The 13,814-nt window shown below is 46.9% G+C and overlaps 1 protein-coding gene across 1 annotated transcript; it reads left to right on the top strand.

The window, feature by feature from the left end:
- The first annotated feature begins 536 nt into the window (after positions 1 to 536).
- Positions 537 to 6,634, top strand: LOC111154337 (canopy FGF signaling regulator 1). Its single transcript, XM_022513885.1, has 3 exons — positions 537 to 680; positions 2,390 to 2,486; positions 6,597 to 6,634. Exons 1-3 carry the CDS (start codon positions 537 to 539, stop codon positions 6,632 to 6,634), a joined length of 279 nt encoding a protein of 92 aa, XP_022369593.1.
- Positions 6,635 to 13,814: the final 7,180 nt, after the last annotated feature.

Raw genomic sequence — 13,814 nt, 5'->3', positions numbered from 1 at the left:
CACCTCTGGGCTCCGCCGGGCTGGTCCGGGATGCGGGAAGCGCGCTGCCTCGCCGCGTCTCCATCCCTCCCAGGCCCCTCTCGTCCTCTCCAGGTTCCGCGTCTCTCTCTCTCTCTTCCTCCCTCTCTCTCCCTCTCCCTCTCTCCTGCAAGTCCATAATCACAGCCATTTTCTGTACTCGGTGCCTTCGTGTGCGCGCTCGCGGACTTTTCAGGAGGATGACCCGCACAAGTGGACTTTATAGTTTCAATATAGGGTTTTGCCTGCCCACTCGCAAACACCCGCCCTTTTTCAAAAGCACCATTTAAGCTCACTTGGTAAATTCTGTAAGGAGGACAGCTGCGCGCACGTTCTGCTGCGAGGGGGACGCAGGTCGGCCTTCACGGGGGGTGGCGAATGTCTCCATGAGCTTCCCCGCGAGCCCTCTCGCGCCCCGAGCGCACAAGACCGCTTCCCTGCCCGTGTTGTCTTCGTAGGTCCCCCTGGCCCGCTCGGAGGCTTTCCTGGCCGACCTGTTGGATGGCGTGTGCGAGCGGATGAACGAGTACAAGCTGGAAGAAGACCCCGTGACCAAGGAGAAGGCGTTTAAGAGATTTGCCCCAAGGAAAGGAGACAAAATATACAAAGAATTTAAAAAATTCTATTTCTATTCTGATGCTTACAGACCTTTGAAATTCGCGGTAGGTCTCTTCCCGGGCAGGTGAACCCTGGGCGCCACGAACACTCTCTGGTTTCTCTTTTTCGCTATTTGCTTGGGTTGGTGAGTTTGGAGACACTGAGCATTCGAATGTTATGTTTGCTTTGTGGTCCTGCCTTTTCAGTGTTGACCGGGCATTGAGGAATGTGAGACACCTAACGGGGGCTCTGGAGACAGGAGACATTTTCCAGAAAGTGCTGTGGCAGCTCCCAGGGACTTTGAGACACAGTCTGTGTGTTTCTGTGCCGTGGGGCTCGGGGAGGGATCTCTTCCAGGTTCCCACAGAAAGAATCAGGGGTCGTGGCTCCTAGGTTAAAATCCAAATTAAAATGAGTGTCGCTTTCAAATATTTACAGCCAAATGGTAGAGGAAGAGTGACATACATCATTTGTTCTCCACCCACCCACACACACACACCCACTTTCAGGCTTCACAGAAGAGAGAGAATTTCTTTCCTGAGTTAATTCAAGTATTTTAGCACAAACTAAGTTAAACAAAGGCTTAGGTATGATAGCTGGCTTAATGCCAAACTTCCGTCCAGTACAGTGTTTATTTTAGATGAAGGCTGGCCTCTGGGTTGCTAGAATGTGCCAGGCAAAATATATTCCAATATATTTCACTTTACTTAATGCTGTTGAATCAGACAAACTGATGGGAAAGCCTGTTTAAAAAATGTATTAAGTTCACACATTGGCCAAAATGTCAGGCATGCTGAAACCCTGAAATAAGGGCTTTAGCTGACTTTTGAAGATTTCATTTTAATTAAAAAGTAGAGGCAATAATTCCAGGTTAAAAGTACTGTGGAAGAGAAATTGCAATGGGTGAGTGTGCTTGCATTTCACAGGTTTTAAATCAACACATTGTAGTGGAATTTAAATATTTTTAAAGGCCATTGAAAAATTTTAAAGTCTTGCTTAATGAACTTGGAAAATGATTTGCAAGTCTCGAGTGAATGCCCTTCTGCAGCTTCCTAATTCCTGAAACTTTAGCCCTGTGGGTCTCTAACACAGACACACACTTCACTTAGAATTGAAGATTTTTTTTTTTTAATGTCTGGGCAAATTTGGGCCCCCTCTTCTCTGAAAAGTTAGATTTGGAGGTAGAAGCAGAGTGAAATTATGAATGGATCTCTAAATGGTAGGAAAAGAAACTTCCCCGAGTAACTGTCAAGCATGTCACCCACAGTGGGATTGAGGCCGGGTTTGTTTTGATCGCTTTCAGCGACTGTTTCCACACTTCAGACTCTGTTTTAAAACCACAACGTGGATTGTTCTGTTAAATCTGAGGGAACCGGGTTTAACCATTTCCAAGGAGCTGTGTTCTTTAAAGGGTTCTAAAACAAACAAAAACAAAGCTAAGACTTTTCGGCCCCACCTAGGAGACCCATTTCTTCCTAGTCCTCCCATTCCAGTTTAAGGGAGAGGAACAGATACAAAGAACTAGTTTCCTCCCTTACCCTCGTCTTTCAACACCACTAATCAGTCGGTTAAGTCCCAGGAAAATGATGCTATTAACATTCTGGGGAGAGGGGGTCGAGCCAATGCCGTGATGTCTTAAACCAAAGGGGCTAATAACAACGGGCCACCTTGGCAACCCGATTTTCTATTTTCAGCTAAGAAAATGTTGGTAAGTGCTTCTAACGAGACGCCCCGTGCGTGTCTCTCCACCTGTGCTGTGATTCCGTTTCCGCAGTGCGAGGCCATACTAGAGGAGCACGAAGACGAGATACTCTCCCTTATCGCCCAGGAGGCACATCACCTCGCTGACAAGCTGTGCAGTGGAAAGGCAGGTACTGTGTCTGATGTAACATGTGTCCTCGCGCGCCCACCCCCTCCCCCTGCGCCGCACCATGTTTTTTCAAACGGCGCTTTGCTTTCTCTCTGCCACCGAGGGCTCGCCCCTGAATCAGAAGGACACCGAGTGTGAGAGAACAAACCAACAAAACCCCAGGGCTCCGGGGGCTCCGGCCCCCTCCTTGACACTTCTCGCCTCTGCTTTGTCAGCAAAGTCTAAGGGGCTCAGGCTAGACTCTCAGATGTTAAGGACCACGTGTTCATCAGAATTGCACGGATCCAAAGCACTTTCTCTTTCCAAACTCGGAGAAAGCTGGGCTTCTCCATCCTGCATCAGGAAGGAGAATCTCTTTAGGACTTGCCTACAGACAGAAGGTGGGATCTTTATTTAGTGCGAGATTTTGAAAAGGTTTTTGTTTGTTTGTTTGTTTGTTTGTTGATCGGTGAGGGTAGCTGGATATTTGTTTTTCAAGTTAATTTCCCAGAAATCCACTTGTTCTTAAAATATTTTTCTTTCTGGCAGAGGGTAGAAAAGAATACTTGAGTTATAGTCACACACACACACACACACACACACACACACACACACACTCAGAAGCTAGATAAATTAACAGAACTTGATTCATACGAAGTTGAAACTATGTTACTACCTTTGGCCTTTCCACCTGTTTGGTGGCCTGTGAACCTTCTAGGGGAGTATCACTATGATGCTTATTTAAAACACTTACCAGAATGTAGCCAAGTTGGGCAGCCTTTTCAGAGATCTTGGAGAAAATGAACCATGCATATAAAGACAGTGATTTAAAGTCCTGGAAGTACTTTTATGCCATTGCAGAATCTTGAGATATTTAGCAATTGCTTATAATAGAGTATAATGCACCTGCATCCGCAGTATCGAATTTAGTGCCAAAATCCTTAAAGTAATGTTTACTGCACATTTGTAGGTAAATATTCATGTCATCAAAAGTTATTAAAGAAGAAAGTTATAAATCCACATTAACAGGGAAAAGTTTTCTTACTCTGAGTAGATAATAGGGTTGTTTTCTGCTTAAAATCCAGTTTGAAAAATAATAATAAGATCCAGTTTGGTTGGGAGTTTGAAGAAGAGTACACGGCATGACACAGTTAGGGTTGTCCGGGACTAGGGTTGTCCGGGTGGGGGAGAGCTGGCTGGTGGAGTTCAGTTACGTAATGTTGCAATGTTGTGAAATTCACATCAATAAGGGCATAGCCGTGATTTCCCAAAGATAGTATTTTCAAAGTTTTTCAAACAGTTTGGAGATGTACATATGCTTGAATATACAAGCAAAAATGCAATGACCAAGCCAGAAAATGTCTGTTTTCCTGGTTTTTTCCTCACAAAGGGTTCGGACTCATCATAACCGTCTGTGGCAAATGCAACAAATTTGCCCTGTAAACACCTGTTCAGACCTTACAGGCGGGCCTGAGAAAGTTCCTCCAAGTCTTCACAGCAGCCCTTGACCCACAAAATCAGATCCTGGGGAAAGGCTCTGTTCCTAAATGCAGCAGTTTGACTTGAGTTCAGTAACGTCTTTTCACTCCTTTTGCGTATTTATAATTAGAAAAATAAACGTGAACCCCGAGAAAACATGAGCATAAGGGGAAACTAAGATACACGCACGGCTGCTGATGTAACATAAAACATTAGATAACTAATTCTCAATAGGTTTGATTGTTTGAAAACTGGTGAAGTCCTTACACTCTAAACAGAAACATGAGGGCCGCGGGACTCCCGAGAAGGCCAGTGAGCCACCCCAGAGGTGACCGTCTCTGACTGCACCGCAGTGCTGTGGTCTCCCGCCTGGGTTTCTCTGTGAAACCCATTTATGGATATTACGGATATCAGTTAAAAACTGCGGGTAGGTTAATCCTGAAAAGAGGCTAGACTCGCCCCCCCACACCCCCGAGTCCGCTACTGTCGAAGTAAGTTAACAACCCATAGCAAGATGCACGTTTTTCAAACTTAAAAATTATTGCCAGAAAAGGCTAAAGCAATACCTCAGTAAGAAAAATGGCATGTGATCACCCCGACAACAAAGAAGCGGTGTGTTTTGACGTATTGGGACGGTTTCAGACGCCCGTGTAGAAGGTGAGACGCTCCCGTGGTAGAAGAACTGGGGTGCTCTCCCACGGAACGTTTGTACGGGGTAGCAGGTGTCCTGTGTGAGTTCGGCGTCTGTGCTCTGCTTCTCGAGGTAACACTTTACCTTGTTCTGTTGTCCCGCAACTTTACTGTGATGGATCTCCGCGTTTTAAAGATGTTTGGAAGACATGGCCGTGTGTGTGTGTGTGTGTGTGTGTGTGTGTGTGTACTAGAGGCTCTGAACGTGCCTTAACCAGTAACATGCTACCCAGAGTCTGCGGTGTCCAAGACACTCCACTGAGGTCTGCGAAAATGTCTACAGACTGTTTTTAAGGAGATAACTTCTCTTAAACAGATGCTTCTAGAACTAGAGGTTTAATTGGAAAGTTGGTCCCTTTTTCTACTTTATGCATGTGTGTGTGTGCGTGTGCACGTGCGTTTCTTATATGCGTCTATATATGAATTTTGCTTTTTTCTCTTTCACGTGGGTCATTTCACTTTAATTTTTCAATAATTACGTAGTCGCAGATGAGGGCACACTCACAGACTTTAAACCTCAGCTTTCGTGAGGTATAATTGACATGAAATTGTAAGGTGTTGGAAGAGTGCATTGTGGTGATTTGGTGTGTGCGTGTCTCATGAGAGATCCCTGCCGTCCACTTACTCAACACTGGACTCCTTAAGTTGAGTATCAGGACTGACGGTGCACCCCCATCCACAAACAGACAAACGGGGGAGGATGGAGAAAACATCTGTTACATTCAAGATGACCGTTTGGATTTTAAAATAACGCATCAGTGGGATTTTCACAAACATTATGTTCCACCTTTTGAATCAGTAAAGAAAACCTCAGTGAAAGATGATGTGACTGTGGATGGGGCTGTGGATACCCCCGCCGCTTTAATCACTGCATAAAACAAAAGTTCACCAAATACATCCCGTTCTTGGGGTGTAAGACAGAATAAGAGGGCTACCCCATCGTAATCTTGGGGGTTTTTTCCCCCTAGACAAAAACTTAAAAAAGAAGAAGAAGAAAAGAGAGCTCATTAGGTTTTCCTGATGGAATATTTTGTGGCCCGTGACCCAGGCTTTGCCAGATTGTCATTTTAACGTCCTGAAGTCGAGATGACGTTTTAAAATCTTAATAAGATAATCGGGTCATGATAAAAAGTGTAGCTATATTCCACCGATGGTAGAGAACATAACACTCTAGATCATGGGTGAGTGGGTAGTCTGCGGTTTGTGGGGTCGTCATTAGCTAGAGTGTGAGGGTGTCGATGCAAAGACAGAAATGTCTTCTGGACACACGTCACTTCTGCTTTCATAGTAAATCTTAACATTTAAACTGTTAGACTGACGAATCTGTCACATGATCATTTGAAGGCAACACAGGAAATAAGGCACCAAGTATCTTGAAATGTTTAGCCTGCATTTAAAGGAAAAGCATTTTTACCTTTCTGTGCAGCCTTCCCAGTGATAGTATTGAATGATAATATGCCAAACGATTACTTTCAAAGGCCGGTATATTCCTGTTTTAAATAAACGATGTAGTTAAAATAATCCGTAGTCTTTTTAAAGAGAATTGGCATGAATTGCTTCCGAGTTGGAAAAGGAGTGTGTGATAGAGCATCTCCTTGCCTCTCTGCTCCTTGGGATAAACGCCAGGCGTGCTGTGCCCCAATTTAAGCATTCCTTAAATACTCCCAAGGCCATGGGCAAAGTGGTATGATCCCTGGGCTTGGGTTTTTAAATATTCCAGGAAAAAAAGGCTGGAAGATGGGACTAGAGTAGCACAGCTTTGACAGGTGTCGAAGCCAGGTTTGGGGTCCGAGGGAGTAGACTATACCCTTTTTTCTGCTTGTGTGTGTATTTGAAAATTTCCACGATAAAAAAAGGTTTTAAAATATGCTTCCGTAAAAATGTGGGGTTTTGCAGAAAGTTAGTGACTCACGCGCTGTGATTAAATGTGAGAGTGATGTTGTGTAACTTTTTCTCCCCCCAGATCTCTGCAAAACCGCTGCTAAGCAGACCGAACTCTAGGGTGCCAGGCCCATCAGGTGATGAGGAGGAGAGCCGCGCGCACAGGTCAACATCTACGTTCATATCTTTATGTTTCTTCGTGGAAAGAAAGTCTGCATCTCTCATTTATACCGTGTCGTCTCATGTATGACATTTTTTGGGAAAATCTGTTGTTTGACATCACAAGAAACCTGGTTCTTCCTGGTTCTTTCTATAGGGGAGGTGGAGGAGGGCATAAAACAAATTACCTTTCTGGATTTTGGTACAGAGTTGGGGGTAAAGCATTTAATTTGATAATAGGAAAAAAGCGAAGCCATGTCATAATGAAATAAGGATCTGATAATGCATTTGTTTATTTGGTGCACGTCTACAAGGATCCTGTTCTCTTTGATAAGAACTTGATTTGATTTCTTAAGTACTTGATCGGTCAGGAAATTAAGAAAATATATTGCTACAAATTCCATATTATGTCTTCTTGGATCTATATGGTGATCAGTAAAAGAAACAAGGCTATTTTATATCAGGAATGAAAATCAAATTTCCAGCTTTAAACCCTAAGTTTAAAAACTTTTTAATCTCTAAAATGTAATTGAATGTGTAAAAAATAATGGATATTTTTACAGCGAGCAGGACAGTGGTCTTTCTCACGCATACCTTCTGAATTCGGATGATTCAGAAAGTCGATTCATGACCGCACTGTGCGCTCTTCAAAGATGATGCCAATGACCATGTTTCGTTTCGCTGCAAACTCTATCGCGCGCGCGTTCTAAAAGACTTTCGGCTAACAGTCAGCATGTGTATCTTCCTACTAACTAACCTGTTATTCTCCCGACTTGGGTGTTTTGGTAGGTGTGGAGGTGGAGGGGAGGGGAGGGGAGACCTTACGAGAAATCACCCATCGATCACACTTTATGCAGAACCTAGTAAACATATTGCTCTTGGGTATTTCACTGTCTCTCTTAAATTTACATTCAATGGAATCTGACTTTAATTATTTAAAATGTCAGGATGTGTTCCACACACTTCTTTTTAAAAAAAGAAATGCTCGCTGTTGGCACTGAGAATTTTCCAGATAGGCTGAGATAAATTCTGCCCTCAAAGAGCAAAAACCCACTTGGCATGTGGTCCATCATTGCCTGGAAATCTCAGCTGAGGCTTTGGCAAGGGGAGAGTTCTGAAACTTAGGAACATTTACCAAAATTAAGGGTAAGCAGTTTCCACTTTTTTCCTTCTTTCCCCCCACTTCTTACTGGAAGTCAGAATTTTAAATTCATGTCACTTGTTTTTTTGGGGAAACGGAAAGGCATGTGATGTTTGGACACATCTGTGGCTGGTTAACAAGGACAGACCCTACGTATTGGAGCCCAGGGAACCTGCACTGATAGAAAATGGAAATGGGCTTGCAGAATAATTAGCTCCATCTTTCAGTCAGGTAGCAAAGTTGTGATTTACAACACGGTCCCTACATCTTTATGTAAACCTGTCTATTTAAGATTAATTCAGCATTTCAGATAGCTCCGAGTCACGAACACCTCCCAGACTTGGGCTTCCTTGGTACGTGCACTGCCCACGAGCTGATTCCTTCATGAGAGCATGACCGAGGCCGTGGCGGGCAGGTGCGCCCAGAGCTGGCACATCCGTGACTATGCAAATGTGATCTCAGGCTTCCCAGACTCTCACTGGTCACAAAGTCTCAGATACAGACTCAGCTAACAATCTAAGTGAACCTGAGGGCTCCGTCTTCCTTCCCCCGTGGAAGTTCTCACGGGTGGTGAAGCGCTTGGTTTGACCGGAGAGAACCACGCATCTTGCCTCTAATAGCAATCCTTGAAGGTCTCGCCAAATATGGCTTTTCAGTTGTTTCTTATATCCCAGGAAAACTAGTCTTGTGTCTTCAAAGATTTTTGGTAGCTCCTGACTTACCTACTTGTTCTTTCCAGAAATTTTTTCCCAGCTCAAACTTGTTAAGCTCATGTAAATATTGTGGCTTGCTAAGTTACTGATTAAATATACGTTTGCGGGATAGACACAATCACCGTTTCTTATGGCTACAAACATGCGGGAGTTTTCCTGTAGGGCACAGTCAGGCTGTGCTGCTTTCACTAATGAGCGATAATGAGACAGAGTAGTTGCTCGCTTTAGCGTCCCTGTGAGCCGCAGTCCTGCCTTCTTAATGACGCTTGTTGACCCAAACCAAAACAAACCAAAAAGCCTGGGAAAAAAAAAAAAAAAAAGCAACACCCAAACACCCAAAGTGTGGCACAAAAGTTTCTCAGAATCAATGAAAAGCAACCTAATTCTGGGTCAGAAAATTTCCTGGAGGCAAAGAAGTGGGGGGTGTGATGCTCATTAAAATAATGGGGAGAGCAGGCACATTCGGGCAGTGGTTTCAAGTCGTGCTTTTATGAGACAGGTTCTTTGGGTCTCCCTGGAAGGCTCTGGGAACCTGTTCTCATAAAGAGAAACCAAACTGGCTGCAATGCACTGTTTATATTCTGTTACGTGGATCACTACTTGCTAAGAATAAGCCAAGAGCAGTGAATCCATTTCACCGAGGAGTGGAAAGTGGAATTGAGCCAAAGTCCCAAATGGGAGAAATCAATACGTGATTTACTAAGACAAGCCCTAAAAAACCAGAGTCAATAGCTGGTTATATTTGTTCTGCCTACTTCTCGGCTTGGGTTGGTACATATTCATGTATGTAATGGCTTCATGTAAATAAAAAAATTTAAAACTATCGCTCTTAAAATTCAGGTTATAATGGAATCAGAGGAGAAGCCATTCTTTGATGAGATGCTGTGGCCTGTTTTAAGATTTGACACAAATTTCGGAGCTAATCTTAAATCTCGAAGCCCACCCAATAGCACATTACGTAGTTTTATACCAGAACGTAATTAGCAATGAGAGTAAATTGTCACAACACCTGTTAGACACAAGTGTACATTTTGTTATGATTTTCTGCCTGTAACTTACTGCCCCTTCATACATTTCCTGAAGTTCTCAGATTAGGTGCCTAGATTTATAGCAAGGAACTGGACAGATAAAAGACCAAAGGAGATAAATGAAATTGAAGTATGGAATCATAGACATTCACTGCCCTTGCGTTACCTAGGATAAGACGCAGCAGACGACAATGTCCTCTCCCTTAGTACCCGATGTCCCTGGCCCTGAACGTGTATTTGCTGAGGGGGAACAGCCCACTGGTTTTGTCCATTTCCAGGACCTGCCCTTCATGGAGATGGTGATTAAATTTAATGTACAGTGAGCTCATTTGTCTGTAGGGACATTCATTACCTGAGAAATCGAGTTTGGCTTGTGAGGTGGGTCTGAACCATCAGGAGTAGAGTTCTCCACCTTTCTGGATGCTCGGAGGGCTCAGGAGACGGGTGGGAGGACGGAAACACAGATGCGTGCAAACCCACCCCCATGCATGGAAATGAGGTCTGGACCCCGGGAAGTCACGTGAAGCTGGGATCGCTCCAAGGTGCACATCTCAGAGGAAAACGTGTCTGGAAATTTCTGTAATTCCTTAAGGAAAAAAAAAAATCATTCCTGTGCTCCTTAATCTTGATTTTCAAGAAAGAAAAAAATATGCTAAATTGTAACAGATACAGAAAACAGTCTATGTCACAAGATAGTCACAAAACACATTCCATCTGTTAAGATGGCCCGTGAAACGACGAGCTTGGAGACTGTTGGAAACGCGTCGGAATCGTATTGTGATGTGGCTCGTTATTACGGAACACAGATTTGATCTGGCCAGCCGCGGGTCAAGACCGTAACCCCCAAAACATAAGGGCACAAAGTGGAAGGCCGAACAGTGAGGTGAGCAGTTACACAGGCGAGAGAACAGCCGTGTTCCCTCCAAGGCCAGCGTGGGCGACAGCCAGCTGCACACTTGGCTGAGCTGGGACACACCCCCGAGCCGCGCACGTCTGCCCTTGGAGCAGACAGAGGCTCCAGGAACTTCCTCCTCCGTTGGGGATGTTACCAAGCCAGTGTGGAAGGTATGCAGGTTACATAACGGAAGGTCGGATGCCCAGTGTCAGCTAATTAAGCACGGCTGAGACCCGGAAAGATCCTGTAAGTGATAAGTTAAAATATTAATACCGATTTCCAACTTGATGAATAGCGAGGCTGGCACCCGAAGAGTTAGAATGTACTACTGACATTCTATATTAAGGTTTTGGCCTCAAAGCCGCTTTCCGAACAAGTGGGAGTTCCTCTGCAGCACAGTCTCTGATACCAGCCGAGAAAGGGTGATGGTAATCCTTGAGGTAACACCACTGTCAACAGAGAGAGAGAAGATTTCAATCAGGTGACTTTCATTGTCTGATAGAAATGGTCTTTATGGCTTTGTTGTTCTTCATCAAAGGACGCTGATTAAGCATCTTCATGCCCTGTGGTTTGTAGAAGAAAGCAGAGAACCAAAAAATAGTCTATTTGGCCCCCATTAAAAATGGGCCCTGTTTAAAGCAACATTGTATTAAAGCAGAGCGAAGTCTGATACAAATGCAGGTTCAATGAGCGATATTAAATTATTAGACCTTAAGGTGAAAATACACCCTTGAAATGCCTTTATATGCAATCAGAGCTGCTGATGGAATTTTAATGCCCTAAGATTAAAAGGCCACTTGAGTGAGGGTTTTTTTGTTTTTTTGTTTTGTTTTTGAGGGTTGTTTGGTTTGGTTTGGTTTTTTAGTAGCACCCCCAGTGGGGAACAGGAGATGCTGTGAATTTGCTCCATTTTGTATCCATCATGGATCCTGGAGCCTCGGCCAGTTTCCAGAGTGAAAGCGTCCAGGCTCTGGCTCAGCCATGCGTGGCGGGGCAGTGGTGTGGCTGTTTTCCCACCACAAGCCACAGGAAGTCCCGTGGCCCCGTGTGAGGCCCAGTGGCCCCGTGTGAGGCCCAGTGGCCCCGTGTCCAGGCCCAGTGGCGCTGCGGGCTCCTGCAGGAGACAGAAGCCAGATCGGAGCCACACTGGCGTTAGAACAAACGGGGCCAACTCTCCACCCATCGGGGGTGGTGTCTGAACCTTAAGAAGACTTTTTGTTTTTTTTTTTTTAAGAAATGGTTTTCCTTCTACCTGGTGACTGAGTGTCAAACCCATCAAAGCCTTTGTTCTTCTAGCTGGGACGACTTACTCCCACGGACGGAAGTGTTCCCTGATGCACCAAGCCAGAGGGAAGTAACCACACGGGGACCCAATCCCTCCTAGCCCGGACACCCCCATAGCTCCCCCCGGGGACTGCCGTGGCATGACCCAAGCCCCTGGGGCAGCGGGCCCAGGTGGGCAGCCCCTTCTCCGGCGCTGGCCTGCTGCCTTGCTCTGAGCAGCCCGAGCTTGCCCTCGAGCCTGGCCGTCCTTGCCCTGCGTCCCAGAGGAGCCAACGCCACGGGCAGCCACCGCCCCAGACAAAGTGAGGCTCCTTCCATTTGTTCTCTCCTTGATGGCAGCCCCGCTCCGGGCTCTGCGTTTAGGCTGAGCCCGGAATCCTGGCTTCGTGTTCCGCTCAGAGTGAGCTGTGGGCCCGAACCGGAGAAACTTCTCGCCCAAACCCTCTTCCTACCCACGCACAAGCTCACACAGACTCGATGCTGCCTGCCTGGGGCCAGGGCTGCCCCCAGCAGCCTGTGCCCCCCCCCCCAGTAACAGTCCCCCTTCATGACAACACTTGCCGACCCCCACGTTTCATCAGACACCTGTGTGCTGTGAGGCCCCACCGTGAAAGGCAGAGGGGAGGTGGGCAGGGCCCCTCCACGTTCCGATGGGGAAGCTGGGGATTTTCTGTGGGAAGGAAAGCTGAGGGGTGACCTCGCCGGAGGCATCAGTGTGGACGCGGCTGCCCGCCACGCTGGACAAGCACTGGGGGCCTCATCTTGGTCCTCGAGAAGGCCACATCTTCCTGGGCCACCAGCGTTTTTGAGGTCAGTCATGGGAAAGGCAGACCCAGAAAAGACCCCGGCTGGTGTCCGGAAGAAACTACCCAGACCGCCGGCTGATGAGAGGTGGGGGCTGGAACTGTGCTCCCTTCAGGGGCCGTTGGTGGGAGCGAGGGGGGTGGGTCCAGCGGGGCGAGGAGCTCACACAGACCTCCAGGGTCTCCTGCCCTGAGAAGGAAGAGGCAGAGACCTTGGGAGGGGGCGGTGGGCAGAGTGGCTGGGTGGTCTTTCTGCCAAGCCTCTGGCGGGCACCTTGCAGGGGTGTCGACACTCCCAGGTCACCTGTGATCCCAGCCGAGACAGAGACAGACCTGAGGGGGGCAGCTGTCGGATTTGCAGAGGGACTGGCAAGAGCGCCGGGCCTGCGTGTCTCCCCGGCGGCTGTCGCTGTTCGCAGCCCTGACAGCGCCTGCGGCTCGTGTCCCCTGGACTTGCCTTGCCTGGTCGCCTGTAGGGGCAGATTTGGGGCAGGCGTGTTACTTTGAGCTGAACACAAACTCAGACCGTAAAACAATTTCATCTCCTCTTGCTACTTTCCAGCCGAGTAGAAAGCACAGAATTCTCCTTTACAGTTAGACTCCTGCGGTGCGAGGGGTGCAGGAGAGCAGACGGAATCGCCTGGACCCTTCTGGGGTTTTCGTTTCTGTTTGATTAAGTGCCTGTGGTCAGTTTGCAGCCTGGTCGTCCTCCCTCTGAAAGCCTGACTCTGGGAGAGCATCTCCAACCCCAGCTAGGGACCAAGGGACCCTGCTCAGCTAGGGACCCCGTGGCCTTCTGCAACCTGGTATGTCTGCCGGCCTGACGCACTCTGCCTTGAACCCACTGAGCAGACACTGCTGGTCCCTTTCCCCATCCTCCTGGGAAGACCACATTCAAGATCGTCCACTGCCTTCTGCCCTTGACCCTCCTGGAGGCCGCAGGGCAGGCGGGAACCCTGGGTCCTCCAAACACTTGGGAGGTGCCGGTCAAACAAGGGCTCGCTGGGCGCTGGACAGGTGGGTGGCCAGTGCCCCGAGCAGGAGGACCACAGAGGCGGCCCCTCAGTCTCTGTGGCTTGAGTCTCCTTTAAAACCAGACAAAAAGGAAAATCACACACACACACACACACAAACACACACACACACACACACACACACGCATTTTTTTCTTATAAGTAAAAAAGAAATACCTGTATTTAGAAAAATGAAGATTTAAAAAGAACAAAGACACTCATAAGTCCCATCACCCAGATAATTGTTTGCATCATATATGTAAG

Source organism: Enhydra lutris, unplaced genomic scaffold, assembly GCF_002288905.1.
Source record: "Enhydra lutris kenyoni isolate GAN:26980312 unplaced genomic scaffold, ASM228890v2 scaffoldscaffold37, whole genome shotgun sequence".
NCBI lineage: Eukaryota > Metazoa > Chordata > Mammalia > Carnivora > Mustelidae > Enhydra > Enhydra lutris.
This window is presented reverse-complemented; position numbering and strand designations above follow the sequence as displayed.

What these genes read in the sequence shown, in the direction of transcription:
- LOC111154337 (XM_022513885.1), top strand. Translation starts at nt 537, where the DNA reads ATGAACGAGTACAAGCTGGAAGAAGACCCCGTGACCAAGGAGAAGGCG. An exon ending in ACAGACCTTTGAAATTCGCG is followed by an intron (nt 681 to 2,389) that starts GTAGGTCTCTTC and finishes CCGTTTCCGCAG; the next exon opens with TGCGAGGCCATACTAGAGGA. An exon ending in GCTGTGCAGTGGAAAGGCAG is followed by an intron (nt 2,487 to 6,596) that starts GTACTGTGTCTG and finishes TTCTCCCCCCAG; the next exon opens with ATCTCTGCAAAACCGCTGCT.